The sequence below is a fragment of the Nomascus leucogenys genome, chromosome 15, assembly GCF_006542625.1.
Source record: "Nomascus leucogenys isolate Asia chromosome 15, Asia_NLE_v1, whole genome shotgun sequence".
Classification (NCBI taxonomy): Eukaryota; Metazoa; Chordata; class Mammalia; order Primates; family Hylobatidae; genus Nomascus; species Nomascus leucogenys.
The window spans coordinates 77,729,807-77,752,360 of NC_044395.1; the positions used below are offsets into that span (position 1 = coordinate 77,729,807).

At 49.1% G+C, this 22,554-nt stretch overlaps 1 protein-coding gene across 1 annotated transcript in view; it reads right to left on the bottom strand.

Moving 5' to 3' along the window:
* The window catches only part of PLEKHA7 (pleckstrin homology domain containing A7), a 94,959-nt gene that overhangs the window by 4,456 nt on the left and 67,949 nt on the right, over positions 1-22,554 (bottom strand). Inside the window, exons 11-23 of the mRNA XM_030829765.1 lie at positions 21,504-21,572; positions 21,250-21,330; positions 19,939-20,088; positions 19,244-19,345; positions 13,227-13,335; positions 12,805-13,031; positions 9,326-9,517; positions 9,113-9,230; positions 8,091-8,194; positions 7,412-7,612; positions 4,498-4,656; positions 1,976-2,109; positions 1,028-1,170 (exon numbers count right to left, since the gene is read on the bottom strand). Of these exons, the coding sequence (XP_030685625.1) occupies positions 1,028-1,170; positions 1,976-2,109; positions 4,498-4,656; positions 7,412-7,612; positions 8,091-8,194; positions 9,113-9,230; positions 9,326-9,517; positions 12,805-13,031; positions 13,227-13,335; positions 19,244-19,345; positions 19,939-20,088; positions 21,250-21,330; positions 21,504-21,572 (1,789 nt within the window). The remainder of the gene's footprint in view (positions 1-1,027; positions 1,171-1,975; positions 2,110-4,497; positions 4,657-7,411; positions 7,613-8,090; positions 8,195-9,112; positions 9,231-9,325; positions 9,518-12,804; positions 13,032-13,226; positions 13,336-19,243; positions 19,346-19,938; positions 20,089-21,249; positions 21,331-21,503; positions 21,573-22,554) is intronic.

Below are 22,554 nucleotides of genomic sequence, written 5' to 3' on the forward strand. Positions count from 1 at the left end.
GCCCTCTGGGGCCACAGCAAAGCTCTGATCTCCAGACGAGACTCTCCAGGCCCAGGCATCTGAGGACCCTGCCGGCCACATCCTTGGCTACTTCTAGACACTTTGGCCAGGGTTGGAGAATTGGTAGGGCCATGACACCACTTCAGGCTCCATGGCTGTTCCCTCCCCAGAAGGAGCACACCTGGCCAGGAGCACCACCCAGACACACAATGGCCTCTGCATTGGGGGAGAAATGCTACCGGGTGAATTGTGAAGGCACAAGGCACACACAGGCAGGTGAGCTGTGAGTGGAAGGAGGAGCCTGCGGTCTCCTTCCTGGCTGAGAGAAAGAGCAGCCCTTTTATACACAGACACACACACATACACACAGTCACACACACACAGACACACATACACAGACACACACAGACACACACATAGACACACACTGAGACACACGGACACACACACACACACACGTTCTCATCTCATGGTGTTATTTTTTTCCAACTGGACTGCAAAGTCCCACTTCCCAAGTCCTGTACTTTCTGGCACAGTACACTGTGACAAGGTGAACACTGGCTTTAGTTTAGAGACCAAGGCAGGGGGCCAGGGAAGGTGAGAGGGGCCCCCTTCTGCCTTGCCCCAGCAAGAAATCCAAGCATCAACCACTTTCCTGCCCCCTTCTTCATGAGGTCAGAAACCTTAGCCCCTTGGCTCAGCACCTTGAAAAACCTGTTCTTAGCTCATAGTCTCAGAAGAACTGGGGTAGCAGCACCGCTCCTCCTGGGACCTTTATCCCCTGACACTTCTGAGCTTCTGGGCCCCCTTGGTCTCCCCCACTGTGTGGCCTGCTCCACCTTCCTTTCCAAGTCCTGCTGTGCTCATGGGACAGGATGCCGAGTGGTCAGGGGAACACACCACTGACCCTCAACTACCATCCTTGACACCTGATTTTCCACTGGCTCTGGAACAGGCCATGCTGGACCCAAGCCCACAGGTGCAGTGGGGCAGGATCCAGGCCTTGGGGGCTGGGCCATGGCCTTACCTGCTACCTGCTTGCTACGCTGGGAGGCCTCGGAGGCCAGGGCATAGGAGATGTTGATGATGCGCTCCTGCTCCTGCAGCTGCAAGTCCAGGTCAGCCACACTGTTCCGGTCCTGGCCTGAGGTCGGCTGTAGGTTGCACATGCTGCAGGAGGGTCGGAAGCAGACCATGGGCCCTCCTGCCCTGGGCAGCAGCCTCAGGAATGGAGGGTCTCCCTGGCCTAGAGGTTCTCAACATTTTGAGGGGGATCAGACAAAAACTGTGGTACTTTCTCCCTAGACAAAGGTATACACTTTTCCCCAAATACCCAAACGCTCCCAGCTTTGTTCCTCCTTTGGGAAGGCCAGAGGCCTTAAGTTCACGGCTCTAGCTGGTGGCTCTTGTTAAATTCAGACATGAGATGGCTAAGCCAGCTCTGAAAGGCAGGCTTACAAACAAGATTAAATTTCTGAAGCTATTGAGGCTTAGGGGACAGTAAAGTCACTTCAGAGGGGCCCCAGGCCAGCATCCAGGGGAGTGGGCAACGACTCTGGTGCCCTAGGAACAAGGCTGGCACCCTTGGCTCTGATCTGCTGGTCTGCATGAGGGTGCACAGGCCCAAATGCTGGCAGGACCTTCATTGGAGCTGATCTCCAACTGGGTCCACTTCACAGCCATGCTTGGCTCCACTCTCCACACTTGCTAGGGTCACTTGGGACACAGAATTGGGGGTGAGAGCCCAGGACAAGAAGCCTCTATGAATGTTGCAGGCCTTTCCAGATGACCCAGGCAGGCTTCCTTGCTGATCTGCTGGTGATGTACCAGCCTGCCCCCTCCAATGAGTAGGGCTTACCTGAGACGAAGACCTGGCAAAACACGCACCCCAGCCAGCCTGGCCCAGGGCCCACATGGTATAGATACCACCTGGGGTCAGGGTGACCTGCCAACACTTGAGCAAGCGAGGGCTGACCTTGACCGGGTGAGGATGTTGCGGATCTTCTCGGCTTTGCGGTACCGCGCCTGCAGCTCCTCAAGGCTGGGCGGCTCTTCGGGATCTAGCTCCACGTAGCGCTCAGGGATTGACACCTTCTCTGGTTTGGACAGCTGGGGAGAGGCCAGGAGGTGGCAGAGGGAGAGGCTCAGATGTCTGGGTTTAGGACTTGCTTTCCCCACCTCTGTCCCCTCCCACCATGGGAAGCAAGCAGAGTCCACAGAGGCTAAGTAACTTGCTAAGATCACAAAATTAGTCAGTTGTGGAATCCAGGTTTGAACCTGAGTCCGACTCCAAAGCCCATGTTCCTTCCACTGCACCAGCCAACCTCCTACAGGCTGGGGGAAGGGAAGGGCGAAATAACTAGACTACAAGCTCTCGGGATACAAAATAATCATCCTTAATGCCACCGCCAAGGCCCTAAGTGATCTGACCCCTGATGACCTCTCCAGCCACTGATCAACCAGTCCCTCCAGTTCCCCGCCCACAGTGGGGCCTCTGTTCTGTCTAGGAAGCTCTTCCTTTTGTTCCCTTGACTCTCATCTTTCCAACCTCACTTTGAGAAGCCTTCTCTGATCCCCTCCACCCCCTCACTTTCCATTCACCATTGTCTCCCTCTGTCTAATGCAGGGACTTAGTAGCCCTCCAACTAATTCTCCCTGAATGGATGGATAATGGATAAATGGATGATTGACAGGTGGGTGAATGAAAGGATGTGATGGTGCTTTCTGTCCCTAAAAAAGCTCTTCTGATCTAGACAGGAGGCAGCTATGCTGAATCTACTGCTGGCCAGAGGAAAATGGCCCCAAATTCCACCTCACCAGCATCTCTCGTGGACCTAGTGGCAAACTCGGCTTGGTGAAACCTTGCTTGGACTAAGAACACTAAAGGAAGCTTTTGCATGCTCCAGAAACTTTTTCCTCCCTGAATTACAAAAGCACACTAAAATGGGGTAGGTTGAAGCTCCTAAAACCAAGCTTAATCCAATCTCAGGGCAAATCTGGTCATGGATTTAAACCCACACGCAGCCCTTTCACTCTGTTGGAGATGGCAAGAAATAAGCTCTTCTCTGTTACAGATTTAGAGGAAGGAAGCAGATTACATTGTAGCAGGAGGAATTTAGGTTAGAGATAAGGAAGAACTTTTTCCCTGGGCTGGCAGGCAATCAGGACACTACAGAACACACTTCCCCTGCCAAGGCAGCATGTTGGGGCTTCTTTTGTGAATCTGAGAACGCACAGACCTTTGGCTGTTTCAGATGGCAAAGAAACAAGGTCTTGGGGCAGGAGACCAGCCTTGTTAACTCCTAGAGCCCCAACAGACCCCAAAACTCAGCAACTGTACAGGCATCTATCTTATCCACACACTGTTCCTTTGTTCCCAAAGACCACAGGAACCCCTAACATATTGAGTCAGGTAGATACCATTGGCAAATCAGCTTGTGAATGGGCCTGGCACTGCCTCTTAAGACAGCAGGAAGGCTCTGGAAGACACAGGTCCTCCTCAGTACTCACTCTCCTATCACACAGACCTGGGGGAAAGTTTTATTGAGGTCTCGCCTTGATCCATCCTTCATGTGGTGAGAACATTTCCTCTTGTGCAGTTTCCAGGCAGGCCAAGTCCTTGTACAAATGCTTTTGGTACATTTATGGGTCACTGTGTGATTCATTCAACATAGTCAAAGATGCAGCAAAGATGTACCACGCACCCACTGTGTGCCAGGCCCTGTGCCAGGGGCTAGGGATACAAAGGTGAACCAAGCAGCCATAGACACTGCCCTGCAGAGCTTAGGAATAGCATTGACATAGGCCATAGGAGACAATCTACATCTTGAAGACGCTGAGTGTGTCATCCCGAGTTCCCTTTCTCTCCCCTTGGGTAGAGACATTTCCTGATGGGTAGAGATCCAGGAGTTACTTGCTCTCCTGGGCCTGCCCTGTCATGATGCACATGAGCCACCAGAGGGCACCAGAAGAATTCAGACCAGAACTCTGCACCAGAAGAATTCAGACCAGCTTCTATCACGGCTGGAAATTTCACCTGTGATTTTCAAACCTGCCCCCCCCATTATCCCCTAGTCAGACTGCCCAAGTTGGCCTCACCAGCCAGTTGCAAAGCCAACCCCTGGTGTTGCAGGGAACATTTCCTAACAATAACAACTGCTGCTCACGTGCCTACCATGTGGCTTTGATCGCTAAACCTCCCGAGAAAATGTACAGTTACTTAATCCTCTTCACAACCCACTTCACTGTTGAGGAAACTGAGGCACAGAGAAGCTAAAATTGCAATTTGCCCTAAATTACAGAGATAGTTTTGAACCTTCATCGAAACATCTGGCCTCCTTTCATTGTCTTAAGCTGCTATCCATCCATCCTCCTAGGCCACAATGTAGCTGACCCATGTCCCTGCTCAGGATGATACCCCACAGTGGGAAGGTGGATCAGGCTGGGAGCTTGAAGGCCATGTCTCCTGGAGGACATGAAGGAAGTGCCTGCCCTCACCTCTCTGCTGATGTCCAAGTCATAGTCTTGAGGCTCCAGGTCCAACTCAGTGACAGGCATGGCCTGCACTTTCAACCAGCCATTCTCCTCCTTGTCCTTTTTTTCCCCTTGCACGACCCGTTCCAGCAACTGCAGGTCAAAGTCCTGCTCACGCTTCCACTGGCAACAGAACAAGAGGGTTAAACGTAGTCGCTTCCTGATTGCTGAAAGAGCCCGGCTGGTCACCTTTTTCCATGGGGTCCTTTGGAAGATGAACCTGTGATCCCCTTAGGGAAAAGCTATATGTGCAATAGAGAATGAAGCTGCTGTCCCCTTCATATGGGCTGTTCCAGACTGCTAATTGCTTTCTGATCTGGGTTCCCAGAGGTTTCAAACTACACCCTCGGGGCACAGGTCTAAGACTCATGACTTCAGGCTCACAGTGGTCCCCAGGGAAACAGAAGGCTTCCAGAGAGGGTGACCTCCAAACAACTTGGGACAGAGTTCTACAGAAGGGATTTGTCCCTTCCACTCTCTACAGCTGGTTCAGGAGACATACGTCCCAGGCTCAGAATTAATGGAAAAACACACCCTTCAAGGCCCTGCTAAGCAAGAGGAATAACCAAGGGTCTTTCTATTGGGAATTTTCAACAAGATAACATTCGTAGGTGGGGGATCTCGCACTCACAGCAGGGCTGGGGAGGTACAAGCAAGAGCAGCTTGGAGCCAATGAGGCAGAAAAACTGCTGTGTGAGACCCATCTATTTGAGATAGATGTTTTCTTTAAATTAGAAAAAAAAACTAAATCATATAAAATTGAAATGCTAAATCAAATGGAATGTTTCTAAGGCTGTTTCACAGTATCAACTTTGTAACAAGCTTCCCAAGAGGGAAAATCTAACCCATAAGATCCAACCATGACTGTCCAGCTCTGTGGTGACTTCCTGTTGACCCAGGACCTGCATCCTCACAGGCCTTTGACCGCTGAGCAGGTTGTTGAGAATAGAGCAGGCTCAAAGCCTCTCTTCCCCTGAGCAAAACCAAAGCAGATGCTTATCTATCCCAGGCCATCTTCTCTCTCCCCATCCATCCACCTCAAAGCCCCAAATGGTCCTGATTGTCTTTGATGCCTCAAGTCCCTCCAGAACCCCAAACCCAGAGCCATATTCGCACATTTCACCCATTCATGCACAAGCTGTCAATAATGACTCCAAATCAATGTAATCACTCTTAGGTGATGGTTTCCAACTATTGTTGGAAGGTATTAGGCAACTGAAGTTCAAAGGATGAAAAAATCAATTTAATGATTCACGAAGAAAACACTCATTTCCTTACACGCTCACAAATGCTCCAAATAGAGATAAGTCCTCATTTAAACCCAGCCTGATTGTTTTCACAAACAGGAAAAGTTCACTAGACTCTACAAGGTATCCTGGGGAAGAACCACGCCAATCCATGATTATTAAGCAACATGTTTATTGGCGTTGATGCAGAGACTTACACAAGTCTTCTTTTTTTAAGAGAAAAATTACAAGGTATTCAAGTTACGATTTTTAGATAATCTCTACATTTGAGACATCAAATTATAAAAGGTCAGTGTTACCCTATATGACATTTGTTTTAAAAGTTTAAAGGTTACCAGGTTTGCAGCTTTTAAAGATATGAATGTCCTGGGTCTTACCCCTTTGGTGTCTGAGCTAACAGCTGCAGAAAGGCCCTCTGAATACACAGTATATTTTGCTATCCCTTCAAGTTATTAAATACCAGAAACACAAAAGGTTTTCCATAAGAAATTGTGTGATTGGACTACAGGAATTAAAACCGAACAACCTCAGTCTTGGGAGAATGTGTTCAAATGTGCAATCTCTGAAGTCCCTGTCTACTGTCCAGGTGTAAAGCATGAATCTTTATAAATTAATAATGCCCAGACCTCTGCCAATGACTGTGGCCTCAGGCAAGCAGGTTGGCTCAGGCTTGTGGGGTGGCTTTTGGGACAAGTGAATTATGAATCAGTAGGCCTGCATGAAGAGGGCAGCAGAAAGGTGAGTCACATCTGGGAACATTCAACAGGCTATGGAGACAAGAACCGCTATTACAAGCCCGGTAACAAGTAGCACAGGCCAGTTAGAGCACGTTCAATGCAAATCAGAAGCTTCTGTAAACACAATCAGGCAGGATTAGAGAGGCAATGAGCGGTAACACTAAAAGCAAAGGAGCTTGTGCAATGAATTAGGGAAAGAACAATCAGGCTAGAGGTTTAGGGAAACATGGGATTTCAAACAACAGGGAAAAGTCAAATGGAATGTTTCCAAAGGGACCTAAGGTGACTGGGGACAGGGCGCAGCGCCAGGAAGCGCCACCAGGGGGCAGCACAGGCCTCCCCAGCAATCCCAGACACCCTGAGGCCTCTGCACTGCAAGCCCAGGGAGACCAGTGGCCCTCGGGGCAGGGGTGTGACCCTGTGCTCCATCGCCCTCACACAGCATCTGCTGGCAGGTCTGGGAGGCTGATCGGTTTGCTTGTGCTTCTAACCAAATCATGTCACCATCTTCCTCCTCTCCTCTCTGAACCCTATATTCCCAGGTCCTGAATTTGGCTGAGATTCTGAACACCTGCATTCCCAGGTCCTGAATTCGGCTGAGATTCTGAACGCCTGCAAAGGCCCCTCTCCATTGCAGCTGGGAGGACTGACTGGGTATTTCCTCAGGCTCCTGGGCCTGTTTGATCCTCACTCCAGCTCTGGTTCAGGTCACCCTCTGACCAGGCGTTTGTCCAGCCCGGGTCGTGGACAAACAGCCCCATGGGGTGTTCTCTGACCCATGTAGGTCAATGGACAGCTCGCTCACTGGGAGGTGTGATGTGCTTGTGTTTGGGGGACTCTGAGGGGCACTCGGCTCCCTGTCCCTGCCCCGCTGCCTGGCCCCTCCTAACATACTGAGCCAAGATCTCCAGGGAGCAGCCGGCTGAGGTAGCGAGATGAGGGCAGGCCCGTCCTCTCCCCTTGGCCCAGTGTCCTCTTGCGCTCTCGGACCAGGGCCTTCTGGTGTCGCTTCATGCGCTCCAGCTGCTCCTCCGCACTCATCTTGCCCCGCTGGTGATCCCCTGAGTACAGGCGCTCCAAGGCACTCTTGGGTCTCTGAGGAAGAGGAGGCAGGCAAGAGAGACACAGAATGGCTGGGCTGGGCACGCAGAGGACAGCCACCCCACTGGCTGCATTCCCGTTGTCTCTCTCTCACACACATGCACACTCTAGTTGGGCTCCTCTTGGCCTTAGAGAACTATTTCCTCTAAGCAACATGATGCCCCCAACCCTCAGGAGCTTTCTGAGCAGCACCCATTCTGCAGATGCAGACACTTAGGCTCAGGCCTGTCCAGTGAAGCCAGAACCCAGGGTGCAGGCTTCTTGAGCTCCCTCCTGCCACCCTGACAGGCCAGAGAGAAAGGCAGAATGCCCTCCTTGGTGGACAGTGGGTGACAGGGAGCTCAGGAGGGGCTGAGGCCACCCCAGAGGCCATTCCCAGGGCTGACGGGATGGCCAGCTACTGTCCCCCTGGGAGACCCTCCCTCCCCATGTGAAGGAGCAGGGAGGTCCTCGACAGCTCAAGGCCACTCACAGGGAAGGTCACCTTGCTGCTTTCGGCATTGAGACCCCTCCGGAGTGTGACGTAGGGAGCAATGGTGGACGACTGCTGGAGCCTTGACGTGGACCCTGAGAGTCCTTAGTGAGGAAAGAGAAGTGCAAGCATGTTTGTGCTGGGGTGGATGGGTCCCTGCTTCTCCCTCATCACACATTCTTGTAGGAGGACAAAGAGCATCCAGTCAATGACCCACCCTTATTTCTCTTCTTCCTCCCCAGGGCATGGAGGAGCAAGGTCCCCAATAGAGGATGGGGGCCAGCCCAGGGGTGACCTTTGTCCCTGATGGGGGGCAGTGTCCCTGCAGATCTGTGGACCACCCCAGGCTTTCCTTATATGCAGACGACTGGGCTGCCTGGCAGGTAGAAAGGCTGGAGGGGCAGGAATGCCTTTCGCCCCCTGATCCATTCTTAGGCACCCTGCACAACCCAGCTTGGGGTGAGGAGGACAGTGAGAAGGACACTCAACTGGCAAGATAGCATTTAAGGAAAGGGCTCGCTGAGTCTTAGAGTGGCATTCTGGAAGGTCTGAGATGGCCAAGCTGGTGGCAGCCACCCAGCACTCCAGCCTACAGGGTGCAGTGACTCTGGAGCCAGAGCACTGGGATGGTCTTCTGGTTCCACCAATGATCAGCTAATTGGCAAGTTATTTAATTTCTCTGGGCCTTAGTTTCCGTGTCTCTAAAATGGGGATGACAGTACTTTCCTCATAGGATTGTTGTGATATCATGTCTATATAAAGTGCTTAAACAGTGACAGGCTTTCTAGTAACTGCTATTATCATTGTTCCTGGGGACAGATGTAACAAAAGAGGAAGAGAATCAGGATGTGGGCCACAGGAAGGCAGGCCAGGTCCTCCCTCTTGGCATCCCAGACCCCCCTGACAGCTGCTGCTCACTCCTAGGCCTGGAGCTGCAGGCAGAAGGGTACGAGGCACCAGCTGAGGGCTGGAAGCAGTGTGGTGGGATTCCCAGAGAAACTCCAGGGGGGGCCCTGCCTTACCTCTGCCTGGCAGCGTCTGGTACCTGCTCTCAGGGCCCACAAGTCCCAGGGAGGGCTGGGCTATGTCCCCGCTGAGGGTCGCCAGCTCAGGCTCACTGACATACGACCGCAGCTCCACCTGTGGGCAGAGTCCCAGGTGATGTGACCTGCCAGTGTCACACTCCTTTCCCTCTCCCCACATGCAGAGTAGCAGCCCCAGGGTCCCCCACTCACTCTGGAATCCCCGTTGACACACTGCCCCAGCTCCCGGTCTCGCTTCCTCTCGTCTGACTGCCGCTTGAGGCCCCGCACAGATGTGTGCCGGATGATGGTGGCCTCTCTTGGCAGAGGCGGCACAGCTGGGGGCTGGTCCTCTGGGCTGTAGAGTTCGGGGAGTGGGGGCCTGGGAGGTGCTTCATCTTCCTGCTGAGAAAGAGAACCAGACCAGAGGTCAGTGAGACGGAGCTGGAGGGAGGACTGGTAGGTACTGCCACGGTGGAGGTTTAAAGGGTAGGAACAGGCCACATCGGAGCCACAGAACATGACTGCCTCAGTCAAGGAGCACTCACGCTTCCCCTGGAGGAGCAGTGAAGAAGGTACATGCTCTGCTCCTCTATCCCCTCAGATGTATACAGTTTCTATTCCTCAAAGTGTTATCTGTATAACTGTGTCCTGAAACCCAGGACTCACGTCTCCTGGGTCCACGCCCTTGGTGCTGTGCCAAATTGCTCCCTCCGCTCATCTGGAGTGCACATCGCAGGCAGATGTGCCTGCCCTGACTTCCATGCTTATGACAGCACTACCCACCTGGAGAGTAACATCTACCCACTCAGCAGTGCTCAGCCTGAGCCTGCTCATTGGCCCTTCACAAGCTCTGGCTCCTTCAGCAAGGTGGGGACCTGAACAAGGACAGTCTACATCCTCTTGGCCTTTCTATCAGAAATGTGCATGGTTACAAAATATTTCCTCCTTCCTGACTCAGAACAGGCGGTCAGGATGAGTGACTCACTGCCTACCATGCAGTTCATTCCCTAGAATGTGATGAATGCAACCATTTTCCTTGAAACTCCCTGTCCACAATGCTCTGTGAGGGCTGTGGTTCCTCTACATATCGACAGACCGGCCCCTGATTGCCATGAACACCCACTCGCAGGACTAATGACCATCACGGCTTCCACCTCCTAAATTCCCTCTTTCTCGGTCTAATTTGGTTTTGTTTCTAAGAATTTTGCAGAGTTCAGGAAAGGGCACTCCAAACTCTTGGAAAGTTCAGGAAAGAACACTCCGAAGCAAAGGTTTATCAACAGTCTTCTAAAGCAACACGCTTCACTGATGTGTGAAAGTTAAGCCATCTGCCTAAGATACACACTGGTTCTCTGAGGATCCAGTTTCCAATCCTGACAAGACATCTGAATCACCAATTTCTAAAAAGCTCCCCAGAAAGATAAAACATAAAACATTGATTGCCTTTGATTGAATGGAATGTCTGGAGGCAGAGGGTAGGAAGGAGAGATGTTATTATGTACTTTTTATATCTTTTCCTTTTGTATCCTTTGAGAATATTATCTAATTTATTTTTAAAAAGACATTAAACTCAAGAAAATAAGTCAAATAAAAATAAAAGAACTATAGCCACATGCAACAATGTATATAAATCTCACAAACATAATGTTGAAGAAAAGATGCAAGATACAAAAGAGTACAGAATTATATACCAGCATAATCACAGTGTTTAGGAAAGTCAACACAGGCACTAAAACTTAAAAAAAAAAAAAAAAAAAAAGGCAAGGGGATTATTATCCAAAAAGTCAAGATGGTGGTTACTTCTGGCAGACAGGAAGAAGCTTGACCTGGGAAAGAACCCACAGGCTTCTGGTTGCTGGCGGTGTTCTATTTCTTAGTCTAGCTGTTGGTATAAAACAGATGGTCTCTTTATTGTTATTCATTAAATTATATAATCCTGTTTTATGTCATTTTCAGGATGTATATTATTGTTTCACAAATATAAATGGGTTTTGTTTTGTTTTGAGACAGGGTCTTGCTGTATTGCCCAGGCTGGGGTGCAGTTGTGTAATCACAGGTCACTGCAGCCTCAAACTCCTGGGCTCAAATGATCCTCCTGCCTTAGCCTTCCCAGTAGCTGGGACTACAGGCACGCAGCACCACGCCCATCTTATAAGTGTTAAAAGCAAACAAGTAATAAAACAAATGGTAAAACTGGCAAACACACATATATTCCTAGGAGAGAGGACCTCTCCTGGTGATCCTGATGCTCACCCAAGCTGAGAAAGCCCTGCCTGAGAGCCACAGATGACCAAGCTGAGGAGGAGCCTCTGTGACCATCTACAAAAGGGAAAGTGAGGAGGCTCAGAGAAGGGACGGACTTGCCTGAGGACAGAGTGAGAGAATCAGTCCCGGAATCTGGGTGTCCCAGCTCCTATGCCAGTGCCTTTTTCCCCTACTCCCTGTCCCAGCTGGCAGCATTCTGCCCTATGTTGGCAGCCCCAGACATTCCTGCTGTTTGTTTTGGTATTTTCCCTCTTCTGTTTTAGGGCTAGAGCTCCAGTCCACCTCTTGGATCTGGGATTGGGAAGGAGATCTCAAGATGTTGAAATCCACAGTGACTCTCTGGCTGGGTGCTGGGCCATACCCTGGGTCCAGCTCTGGGCCCTGGGCTATGGCTGGAAGCAGGTAGATGGTGAGGACCAGGGTAGCAGAACTCAGGTGTCTTACCCAGCACTGTGCACTGACCTCATCAGAGGTCCAGGCACACACGATGCCCAGGTGAGTCTCCTCCAAGCCTTTGTTGGCAAAAATCTGGAGGGCCCCATTCCGAGGTCCACTCTGCTATGGCTTCCCTGCACTGGGACCAGCCTCCTTGTGTTCTCCAGCCAAGGCTGGCCTGGCCCTGGAGGTGTGAGCTCTCTTGGGACCTGACCACATCTCCTATTTCTTTAAAGTCTCCTGCATTCCCAGACTCTGCCAAGAGCTTGGCTCCTTTCTATGCCAGGCAAACCAAGGTGCTGGCCCAGTCAGCCACAGAGGCCACAGACCGGATCTGGGACTGAAGGCCCAATTAGATGGCAGATGGCACAGAATAAAAGAGAAAGGCCAGGAGATGTGATTGGATTCACTAGTTAGCATGGAGACATTGAGCAAATGTCAACAATTTAGGCTCTTAGTTTTCTTCTCTGTGGAATGGGGATACTGCTCTTGCTGTGTATACTCTGCCAGGTTATTTTAAAGATCAAAGCACCCTCACAACCCAGCCCAGTGCTCAGCGGCAGGTGAAGGGAAGGACACTTTTCCACTGGACTGAGCTCACTGTCCACAGGCTGTGTAACTGCAGGAGAGCCCCCTGCGGATTTGCACAGAGGTTTGCATGGGGACAGCTTCGTCCACAGCCACACACCTCTCTGCAGATCACAAACTCCACCCTACTCAGCACGCTCACTTCTTGGTGGGCCTCAGTTTTCCCAACTGCAAAATGGGAGAGTTGGGTTAGATCATCTTCCAGGGCTCTTCCAGTTCTGAGAGTCTAAGACACAATAGCAAGGAAATACTACTTTTTAACTGCTTGTGACTAAGGACTCCTTTAGGACGCTGGCTGGGTCCATTTCCCCAAGTTTTCCCAGGAGTTTCTCTCCCAGGAGAAGGTAATCTGAGGACAGAGAGGAAACAATGGCATTCAGCTCCTAGTCATCACTACTTACAACTTTGGGCTTTGCCTTAGTCGGTGACTGAAGGGGGGATGTCACTTTTCTCAGCTGGGGTGGGTGAGGTCGGTACGGCACGTAGGTTTGCAGCTGGGGGAAGAGTCGAACCTCCAGAGGGGTCCGCACAGGGCTGGTGGGAGGACTGGGCTGTGGGGGCGGCTTGCTCTCAGAAGTTGAGAGTGAAGGCACAGGCGGGTGAGGAAACAAAGGCACCGTTTTTCTCTCTAAGGAGCATAGAAGGAAACAAAGCACGGGATAGAACAAAGACCCCCTTCCTCGGAGGATGAGTGGAGTGATTTAGCACCTCGAAGACTCGACCTCCCCAAGGGCCATCCCACCCACCTGGTTCCCAGCCTTCCACCCTCCCACCACCCTGCCCCCAACCAGATCCCCCACACCCAGGAAGATGAACAGCTCACCCGGATTTTTGACTGACTCCACTAGAATTCTGAAGTTCTCTTTATTTGCACTCAGGCCTGCAGTGACATCTTCAATTCTCCATAGATCTTTCTGTATCTGCGATTTCTCCTGAGGAAGACGAAGTGGTGGGTTTGCCTTCTTAGCTCCTTACAAGTTTCTTCTTAGGACTTATCCTACCATTTCAGACAGAGCCCCCTGCCCTGGGGGGCAGCATCTCTTCTGGAAACCCCACTAGTGCTAGAACCAAGCCTGCTTCATAGCTTTCCAGGGAAGCATAGACATGGAAAACGCCCAAGATCCAGGGAGAAATTTCAGAGTAGCTTTCAGCAGTCCAGCTTGCCTACCTAATTTAAAAACAGACTGCCGTAAACACTGTGCCATTCCACTAAAATACTGTATGACATACTTAGTCAATTTCATAGAGACAGGAAGTACAACAGTGGTTGCTGGGGGCGGGGCAGAGGGAAGAATGGAGAACTATTTAATGTGTATAAAGTTTCAGTTACACAAGAAAAAAGTTCTGGAGATTGAGCCCACAAAAATGTGAATGTACTTAACACCACTGAACTGTATGCTTAAAAATAATTAAGACGAGTCGGGCGCAATGGCTCTTGTCTGTTATCCCCGCACTTTGGGAGACCAAGGAGGTAAACACTTGAGGCCAAGAGTTTGAGACCAGCCTGGCCAACATGTGAAACCCCATCTCTACTATAAATACAAAAATTAGCCAGGCATGGTGGTGTGCGCCTGTAATCCCAGCTGCTTGGGAGGGGGAGGCATGAGAATCACTTGAACCTGGGAGGCAGAGGTTGCAGTGAGACGAGATCATATCACTGCACTCCAGCCTGGGCAAAAGAGTGAGACCCTGTCTCAACAAAATAATAATAATAAAGGTGGTAAATTTATGTTCTGTGTATTTTACCACTATTTTTTTTTTTTTTTTTTTTTTTTTTTTTTTTTTTTTTGAGATGGAGTTTCACTCCTGTTGCCCAGGCTGGAGTGCAATGGCACCATCTCAGCTCACTGCAACCTCCGCCTCCCAGGTTCAAGCATTTCTCCTGCCTCAGCCAACCAGGTAGCTGGGATTACAGGCGGCCACCACCATACCTGGCTAATTTTTGTATTTTTAGTAGAGACGGGGTTTCACCACATTGGCCAGGCTGGTCTTGAACTCCTGACCTCAGGTGATCCGCCCGCCTCGGCCTCCCAAAGTACTGGGATTACAAGCGTGAGCCACTGCACCTGGCCTTTACCACAATTTTTTAAAAGACACTGTCTTATGTAATCATGGCAGAAGGGACGGCAAGGACTAGAGTTTACACCATCTCTAGGATATAAAAAACATTTTTTAAAAGTCAGAGCTGAACCTGAGATTTGAGGTTTAGTTAAAAATACAGTAGTGAATGGAATATTAGTTGGCAATAAAAAGGAATGAAGTACTGATGCATGCTACAACAAGGATGATCCTTGAAAACATGTGAGAGAAAGAAGCCAGTCACAAAAAGCTACACATTATATGATTCCATTTATAAGAAATTTCCAGACTAGTCAAATCAGTAGAAACAGAAAGTAGATTCGTGTTTGGCAAGGGCAGAGGGGATGCTGGGGGAATGGGAGTGACTGTTAATGGATACAGGATTTCTACTGGGGGATGATGAAGTGTTATAAAATTGATTGTGGTGACGGCTGTATCATGCTGTGAATATACTAAAAACCACTGAAATGTATACTTTAGAAGAGTGAATTTATTTGTTTATTTATTTTTTGGAGACAGGGTCACTTTGTTGCCCAGGTTAAAGTGCAGTGGTGTGATCAAGGTCACTGTAACCTCAAACTCCTGGGCTCAAGTAATCCTCCCGCCTTGGCCTCCCAAGTAGCTAGGAGTACCGGAGCGTGCCACTATGCCTGGCTAGTTTTTCTTTTTCTTTTTCAGTTTTTGTAGAGACAGGGGTCTTGTTATGTTGCCCAGGATGGTCTTAAAGTCCTGGCTCCAAGTGATCCTCCTGCCTTAGCCTCCCAAAGTGCTGGGATTATAGGCGTGAGCCACCATGACCAGCCGAAAGGGTTAATTCTATGACGTGAAATATATGATAAAGCTGTTAATTTTTTTAGCACAATAAGAGTACAATTTTTATATATCAATTTAAAAAAATAATAAACTCCAAAAAATACATATCTACATACAATGGGGAAGGACCTAGGCTATATGATCATGTGCATTCTGACAACCAAAATCGAATGGGAAGAGGATCTAAAAGAGGTGCCGAGGGGTCTGATGTGGTTAAGGGACTGTGGCCATCTCTTGACAGGGCTGTTTAAACATCAAATGTAGTATTCTCTTGACTTTTAAGTTAAAATGGGGGGAAGATAGCCTTGGTCCCACCCCATGGACTAAAATAAAGGCAGGCTTCCCACCCCATCTCCTCTCGAGGCACCTAGCTACCCCTCAACTGGAAGAGTTCTTGCACTGCATGAGCCTCACGGACCTGCCCGATACTGCTCGTTGATCCATCCCTACAGGGCCTGGCACTTAGCAGGTTCTCAGTGCACACATGCTACATGAATAAAGGACCAGTCATGTAAAATTCCCTGAGCAAATACTTTCCAACAGCCATGACAACAGATGTCCAAAGCCTCCTGTCCCAAGGGGGCTCACAGTTCTCACTCTGTCTCTTAACCCCTCCAACATAAAGCACATCCTCAGGTCTGGCAAGCTAATAATGGGTTTGATTCTCAGCTCCATGCCAAAGCATGAGCATCCTAAAACAGACAGGTGTATTACTGAACCCAGGGCATGTGTATGTAAGAGAATGACCTCTAGGGCTGAAGTCCCCAAGCTGAGTGTTGGGAACAGGTAAAGAAAGGGATTAAACGCAGTCCTCTTCCTCCTCCATAGCTCCCTGGCAAAGCTCCCCTGTCAGCCACTCTCTTGCCCCCGATGCCTTTCTGTCACCCCCACATGTGAGAAAAGAACAGAGAGCAGAGAATAAAAAAGGCTGGAGAGTCCCTATCCTTCTCCAAGGGTGATGGAATTTTGGGCCTTCATAATGAGGGGAGGGGAATTTGGGGGGAAATGAGGGGGTGGAGTTTTATTCCTGCCTCCTCCCACCACACTGGGTAGAAAGGCTCCTATGTGCTGCTTTCAGCAAAGCCTTGAACTCACTGTTTTAGCCTTGACTGAAAAGGCTATTTTCCTGGGGCCAAACCTGACTACAGGGAGGCGAATTTCTAAGCCCTGTTACTGAGAATCTGCATATGGGGCTGCAAGCGCATCTGCAGTGCTGATGATTTATCTAGGGCTCTAACAGCCTGCCTGGCCTAGAATGACACCAAAGAAGCTAGCACAGTGCCTGCTCAAAGCAGGGCTTTGTTAGCTTCCCAGGTTACTGTGCCACTTAGGGAAAGCGTGAGCAGTGCCGCAGGCAAGGTGGAAATCAAGATGCAGGCTCCAGGCTGGCCTATCTGAGAGTAACTCGTGGGGCTGAGTTCTCCAGGGCGTCTGTGATAAAGACCTGTCACAGTGTATCTATTTGCTTTTTGGAGGGAAGGGGAAAAAAAAAAGGATTCTAAGCCTGCTATATGTTAAATCACCATGACATAAGGCACAGTAAAGACACAAATGGCCAATAATCATACAAATAGATATTTAACCTGCTAATAACTAAATAAATGCAAATTAAAGCAAGATGCCATTTAGTAGACTAGCAAAACTAAAAAGATCGATTGCAAGTGCTGACAAGGATGTGAGCAAATAGGTCCACTACTTTCATTTGCTGTGGGTAGGAAGATAAACAGGTGCAGCCCTTTAGAAGGTGGTTTGGCATATCCATCAACTTTAAGATGTATACTCATTTCAACCCCAGCAAGTCCACTCCTAGGAGCCTATCTTACACAGATACTTGTAAACAATGTGAAAAGGCAGTTACACGAATCCTCATCACACCACCATTTATAAAAGCAAAATGCTGAAAATAATTAAATGCTATCAGAAGAGGAATGGCTAAATAAAGTAGAAAACACCCAGACTATGAAATAGTATGTAACAGCCAAGGAGAACAAGTTTAATTTCCTTAGACTGGCGCTGCCCAATACACCTTTCTGAGATGATAGAAACCTATAATCCTTGCTGTCCAAGACAGTAGCCAACAGCCACACGTGGGTATGGAGCACGTGAATGAGTCTGGTGTAAATGAGGAATACATTTTGAATTTCAGTTACTTTTAATTAATTTATATTTTATTGGGCAGTATAAATTTTGGGTTAACTGTCCTGGAAAGACTTCCATGATATCAGGTTAAGACAAAAAAAGTGAGTTGCCAAATAATGTGTAAGTGTGATCCCCTTCAAGTAAGCCTTTTACCTGCTCCCATCCCTGAATAAATCATATGATTCTATGCACGTGCATATTTTTGAAAGTGCATAGAAAATAGTCTAGAAGGCAATGCCGCCAACGGATAGCACTGATGACACATAGGGAGGGTGATGGGAGGCGCAGAAAGGGGGAGGGGGAAGAGGAACTTTTATATCATTTTTTGTTTTTGCTTGTTACTGTTTTGGCCTTTTCAAAGACACGTATTCATGTATCATTTGTGTAATTACAGAAACAAACAATGAAAAGCTTGAAAAAATTACTGCTAAAAATAAAGCAAAAAAAAAATTACTGCTAAAAAAATTCAGATCACTGAAGTCCAAGAAAATAGGTAAACCTGGGCAGTTTTATAAGCTCATAACCAGAAATAATTGAAGGACTTTGTCAACAACATTCACCTAGTATTTTCAAGTCATTACGGTAAATGCTGGGGCTACAAAAAAGAGTAGTGAAATGTTAGTCAGTGTGGATGAAGAGAAATTATGGGAGGGAAATGACCCCAACAGCAGCAGGAGATAGACAAGTGCTGGGGAGAGTCTCATAGGCCAGCCCTGAGCCACAGGCGAGGGTCTCCTCCACATGGTCCTAGGCAGGGCTCTCTGGGAACCATCTCTGCATGAACAGAGGGACAGCAGGGCCCCTTGGAAAAGCCTCAGGGCCCACACACCTACACACCCCCTCCAGAATTTCCTTCAACTTTCTGGGGTGAGGCTAATGTCTGGAGAGTCAATATACTCATTAAATCACTTAAACAAAGAGCCTTGGTTAGAACTATCTCATCAGTTAGCAAGCCCAGCACCAAAAATGGCCCAGCGTGGTGCCTCATACACAAGAAGCCTCAATTAATGCTTGCTGAATTCAAACACACTTATTATGTCAGGGCCCTGAAAGGAGAAGATATAGATCTTAAGTCAGGTGAGAAAAAAACAGGTTATTTTCCACTTAAAAAATTGTGAGGGTGGGGTGGAAACCTGGTTAAGCATCACACTGGGGGAACACTGGGCAATTTGGAACCCAATTTGGAAGAAGAAAAACCACACAGGGCCTTTCACTGTCTCACTTCTGGGGGACAGAAGCAGCTATCAACAGGGTGGCCTGATTTTTTAAGGGTGAAGAGGCAGGGCTCTAAGGCCAGCTTTCCTGAGTGGTACAGGGGTCACAGAGATGGGTATCACCCAGCCTGGCCTCCAGAAATGCAGATGACTGCCTGGAGACCAGAGTGCCTCAAAGGACAGAATTCACACTGTCTACCTCTGGTAGAGGTGTGATAACATCTATCTCCAGGAATCAGAGGAGGGAAGGGGTGGACACTTCCTGCTGCTGTCTAAGCGATGAGTTAGCAGCCTAAGATGGGGCCAAGAACTACAGGAACACGGATCACTCTGTGATCACTGATGACACCAAATGATCAGAAGTAAAGCCCTTTCTAAAACACCCAAGAGCTTGTCTTTGGGAGCAGCAAGGCAAGGGGAATGGGGTGGAGCTTCTCATCACAGCCTGGCTTGGGGAAGGGATCCTCAAGGGAGAGCTTGGGGTGGCTCCTTTACAGGGGTGGAGCATCTGGGGCCAAGGGCTTCTACCAGGTGAAGTCTCTTGGAAAAAAAAACAAAACAAGAGCTCAGAAGGGATGGACAGGTATCAGGTCACCTGGAAAAAAAAGGCTCTTCTGTGTTGCTCTTGCAGGGTCTGCTTCAGCTGTTCCACATCATTCTCCAACTTCAGGTATTCGTTCCAAGCATTTTCCATCTCCTGTTGGCCAAGACAATGCCTCCGGTTCTTAGTTAACCCCTGCCCCCTTGGAAGGCCTCATGAACACCTGTACTCCTGACCATGCTGACCCAGCCAGGGGAAGAGGGAAGGAGACCAGGCAGGCCTGGTGGGAGAAAGAGAGGAGCAGGAAAGAGCGTGGCATCCTCTCATTTGTGCTCTGACCCTCGTCACCTGCACTGTTCACTCTTCCACCCTCAGGATGCTTTGGTTCTCAGCCCTGGCCCGTACCACAACAGACTGAAAAGTGAAAAAGCAGATTCTGACAACTTGGAATTAACTGCACACAGATCAGGGGAACAGCCTTGCAGAGAGCTCTGAGGAAATCTGGCCCACTGGGTGTCACTGGCCTGCAAGAGTCGCTGTGGTAAGCAGCCTAAGGCACACATGCAGCCAGACATGTCACCCCCAGACAAGGTCATCTACTGTCAGGCAGCAGTTCTGCTACTGGAGAAGCTCTGCTATTTCAGGACTCTTGCCTCTGGACACCAACTCAACTACATCTTGGGAGGTGAGAAAAGCAGCCCCTGGCTCAGCCTGTCCTGAGGGAGACAGGTCTGCCACCCTCTACGCACAGTGGACTCTCTGGAGAGCTCAGCTCGGATATGGACGAGGTCCTCCTGCAGCAACTTCTGCTGGTAGGCAATCTTCTCCAAGTGCTGGGGCTGGTCTCGGTACTGCTCCATCTGTCTGTGCAACACCTCCAGCACGGATTCTAGCTGGTCCTGCACCATGAAGGGCCAAAAAACAGCAGGATAGGAGGACAGTCCCCAGAGGCCTCCCCATACCACACCAGGAACCAAAGCTACTGGACCCAAGCAAGGCTGAAGGGACCAGCGCTGAGATGTGGGCCCACAGTCGGGGCTCTGATGCCAGCTCTGACTCTGTCTAGGGGGTAGGCTGGGGAAAGTACCTAACAGCTCTGTGCCTCAATTTTGTCATCTATAAACTAGGGATACAGCTGTCTAACTCCTTATGGGATAAACTAAGAGGATAAACGAAACTAAGAGGATAAATCAAAGAATTAAAAAAAACAAAAAACAGACAACCTCTCTAGCCTCCTAGGGAAAAGAGTATATTATCAACCTCCAGCATCACAAATTTAAAATACAAAAGGAAAAAAATACTTTAAAAATAGAAAAGGCCAAATGTTGGTGGCCCCTGGCCCATTCTGGCACTCCCATCCAGACTTGCTGCCTCCATAGCCCAGATCCTAGGTGACAAGGAGCTTTAGGAAGCAAAGGCCTCTGCCCTGTAATGACTACAGCCACTTCCTCCAAAGGAACCCTGCTTCCCTGGGGTTCAGGGACCTGGGGTCATCACATATAAGCCAGTGGAGCTCCTCTCCCAGGCTCACCTCACAGGGCCTCCAGGGAGAGGTGAGCCAAAGCAGAATGGGGGCAGGAGGGTCTCTATAAGATAGAAACCCCTAAGAAACACCATTTAAACACAAAGGCTTTTTTTTTTTTTTTTTCTCCTGAGATGAAGTCTTCCTCTGTCGCCTAGGCTGGAATACAGTGGTGCGATCTCGGCTCACTGCAACCTCTGCCTCCCAGGTTCAAGCAATTCTTCTGCCTCAGCCTCCTGAGTAGCTGGGATTACAGGAACCCGCCACCACGCCCAGCTAATTTTTGTATTTTTAGTAGAGACAGGGTTTCACCATGTTGGTCAGGCTGGTCTTGAACTCCTGACCTCATGATCCACCTGCCTTGGCCTTCCAAAGTGCTGAGATTACAGGCATGAGCCACCGCACCCGGTGCATTTTTTTTTTAAATAAGCTAACATCTGTTTTTCAATACTAACATGAGGGTCTAGCCTATGTTTCAAGAAAGACAGGACAAAATGCCCCTCTGCCCATTCCAAGATTATTCAAAACTGACACTTACTTTGTTCTCTTTAAGGGCTCGTATCTTGTCTTCCAAGTCCTGGAGGACTCTGTCTTGTTCACAGAAGATGCTCAGTTTGACCTAAAATCAAGAACAGGTGGAGAGGGCCTGGGGTGATGAGAAAAGGACATGACCTTGGGATTGCGATCAGACAGCTTTGGCTACAGAACCATCCAAGCCCTGCCTGAAGCTGTTCACCCTGGGTCTGGGTCAGGAGGCAGCTGAGGGGTCAGCATGTCACTCTGCTCACTCACGTCAGTGTCGCTCTCAGCGATCTTCACAGGCTTCAGACTTCGATCCTTGAGAAGGTCCCGGCCTGTCATCTGGGAGGTGAACAATTTAAAAGAGATTTAACCATGGTGTGAGATCAGAACTCAGGAAAGAAAATTCATCCTATAATGGATGGTGTGGAAGTCCTTGGCAGTGGCAGGTAGGGTCATAGCATGAGAGGGACAAAAACTTGGGCCATACTTGGCTCTATTTCTATGCCTATTTCATTTTAGGAAAAAACCAAAACCTTTTGATGATTCTAGTAGTGCTGGTAAGCCCTTTGAGTTAAAGAAAATGTAGATGTTCAAGTTAAAGGATCATCAATTTTAAAAGTATATATTTGCCTAAAATGAATGTGAAAAATCAGCATGAATCTTGGAAGATTTGCCACTGATAAGACAGAGGTGTATTACTGAGCCTGGGAACAAACACAAGTTATGAAGCCCATCACCCCCTGCCCAGGGTGGTGAGATGGGCAGACCCAGAGGAACAAACAAATCCCTTGACCATTGTCAAGCCTTAGTTTAAGGAAGTCTCTGAGGAACCCACTTCCCTGTGGGTAAGGCCAGCCTTCCTCACCCTTTACCATTTGGGAAGACCTGGCCAAGATAAAAAGGAACCTGGCTAGTTCCCAGCAAGGGTTTTTAATTGTTCCCTGAATAACTGAGGCTAGGCTGTACTTGTATAAGTTACAAGAAAGGAAACCATAAAGCAATACACAAAAGTCACCCAAACTTGCGGGCCAATGGGATTTTACATTTCCCATCCCTCACTTGACTCAAAGTAGGCAACATGCTGCCTGTCTCTCACTGACTCCGGAGAATCTAAATCTAACTTATCCCATTTTTCCATTTCCCCCAATTTCTTTCTTGCCAAAAGTCATGCAGGGGCTGAGGGGAGTGACTTTCACAGATGCACCCTCCCATGGCCAAGACAAGACCAGGGAGAACCAAGTCTATTTTGCCTAATGTAGGAGAAACCACCTCACTGAGCTCTATTTTGCAGATCTGACCAGGGAAATGGAGGGTGGAGCTA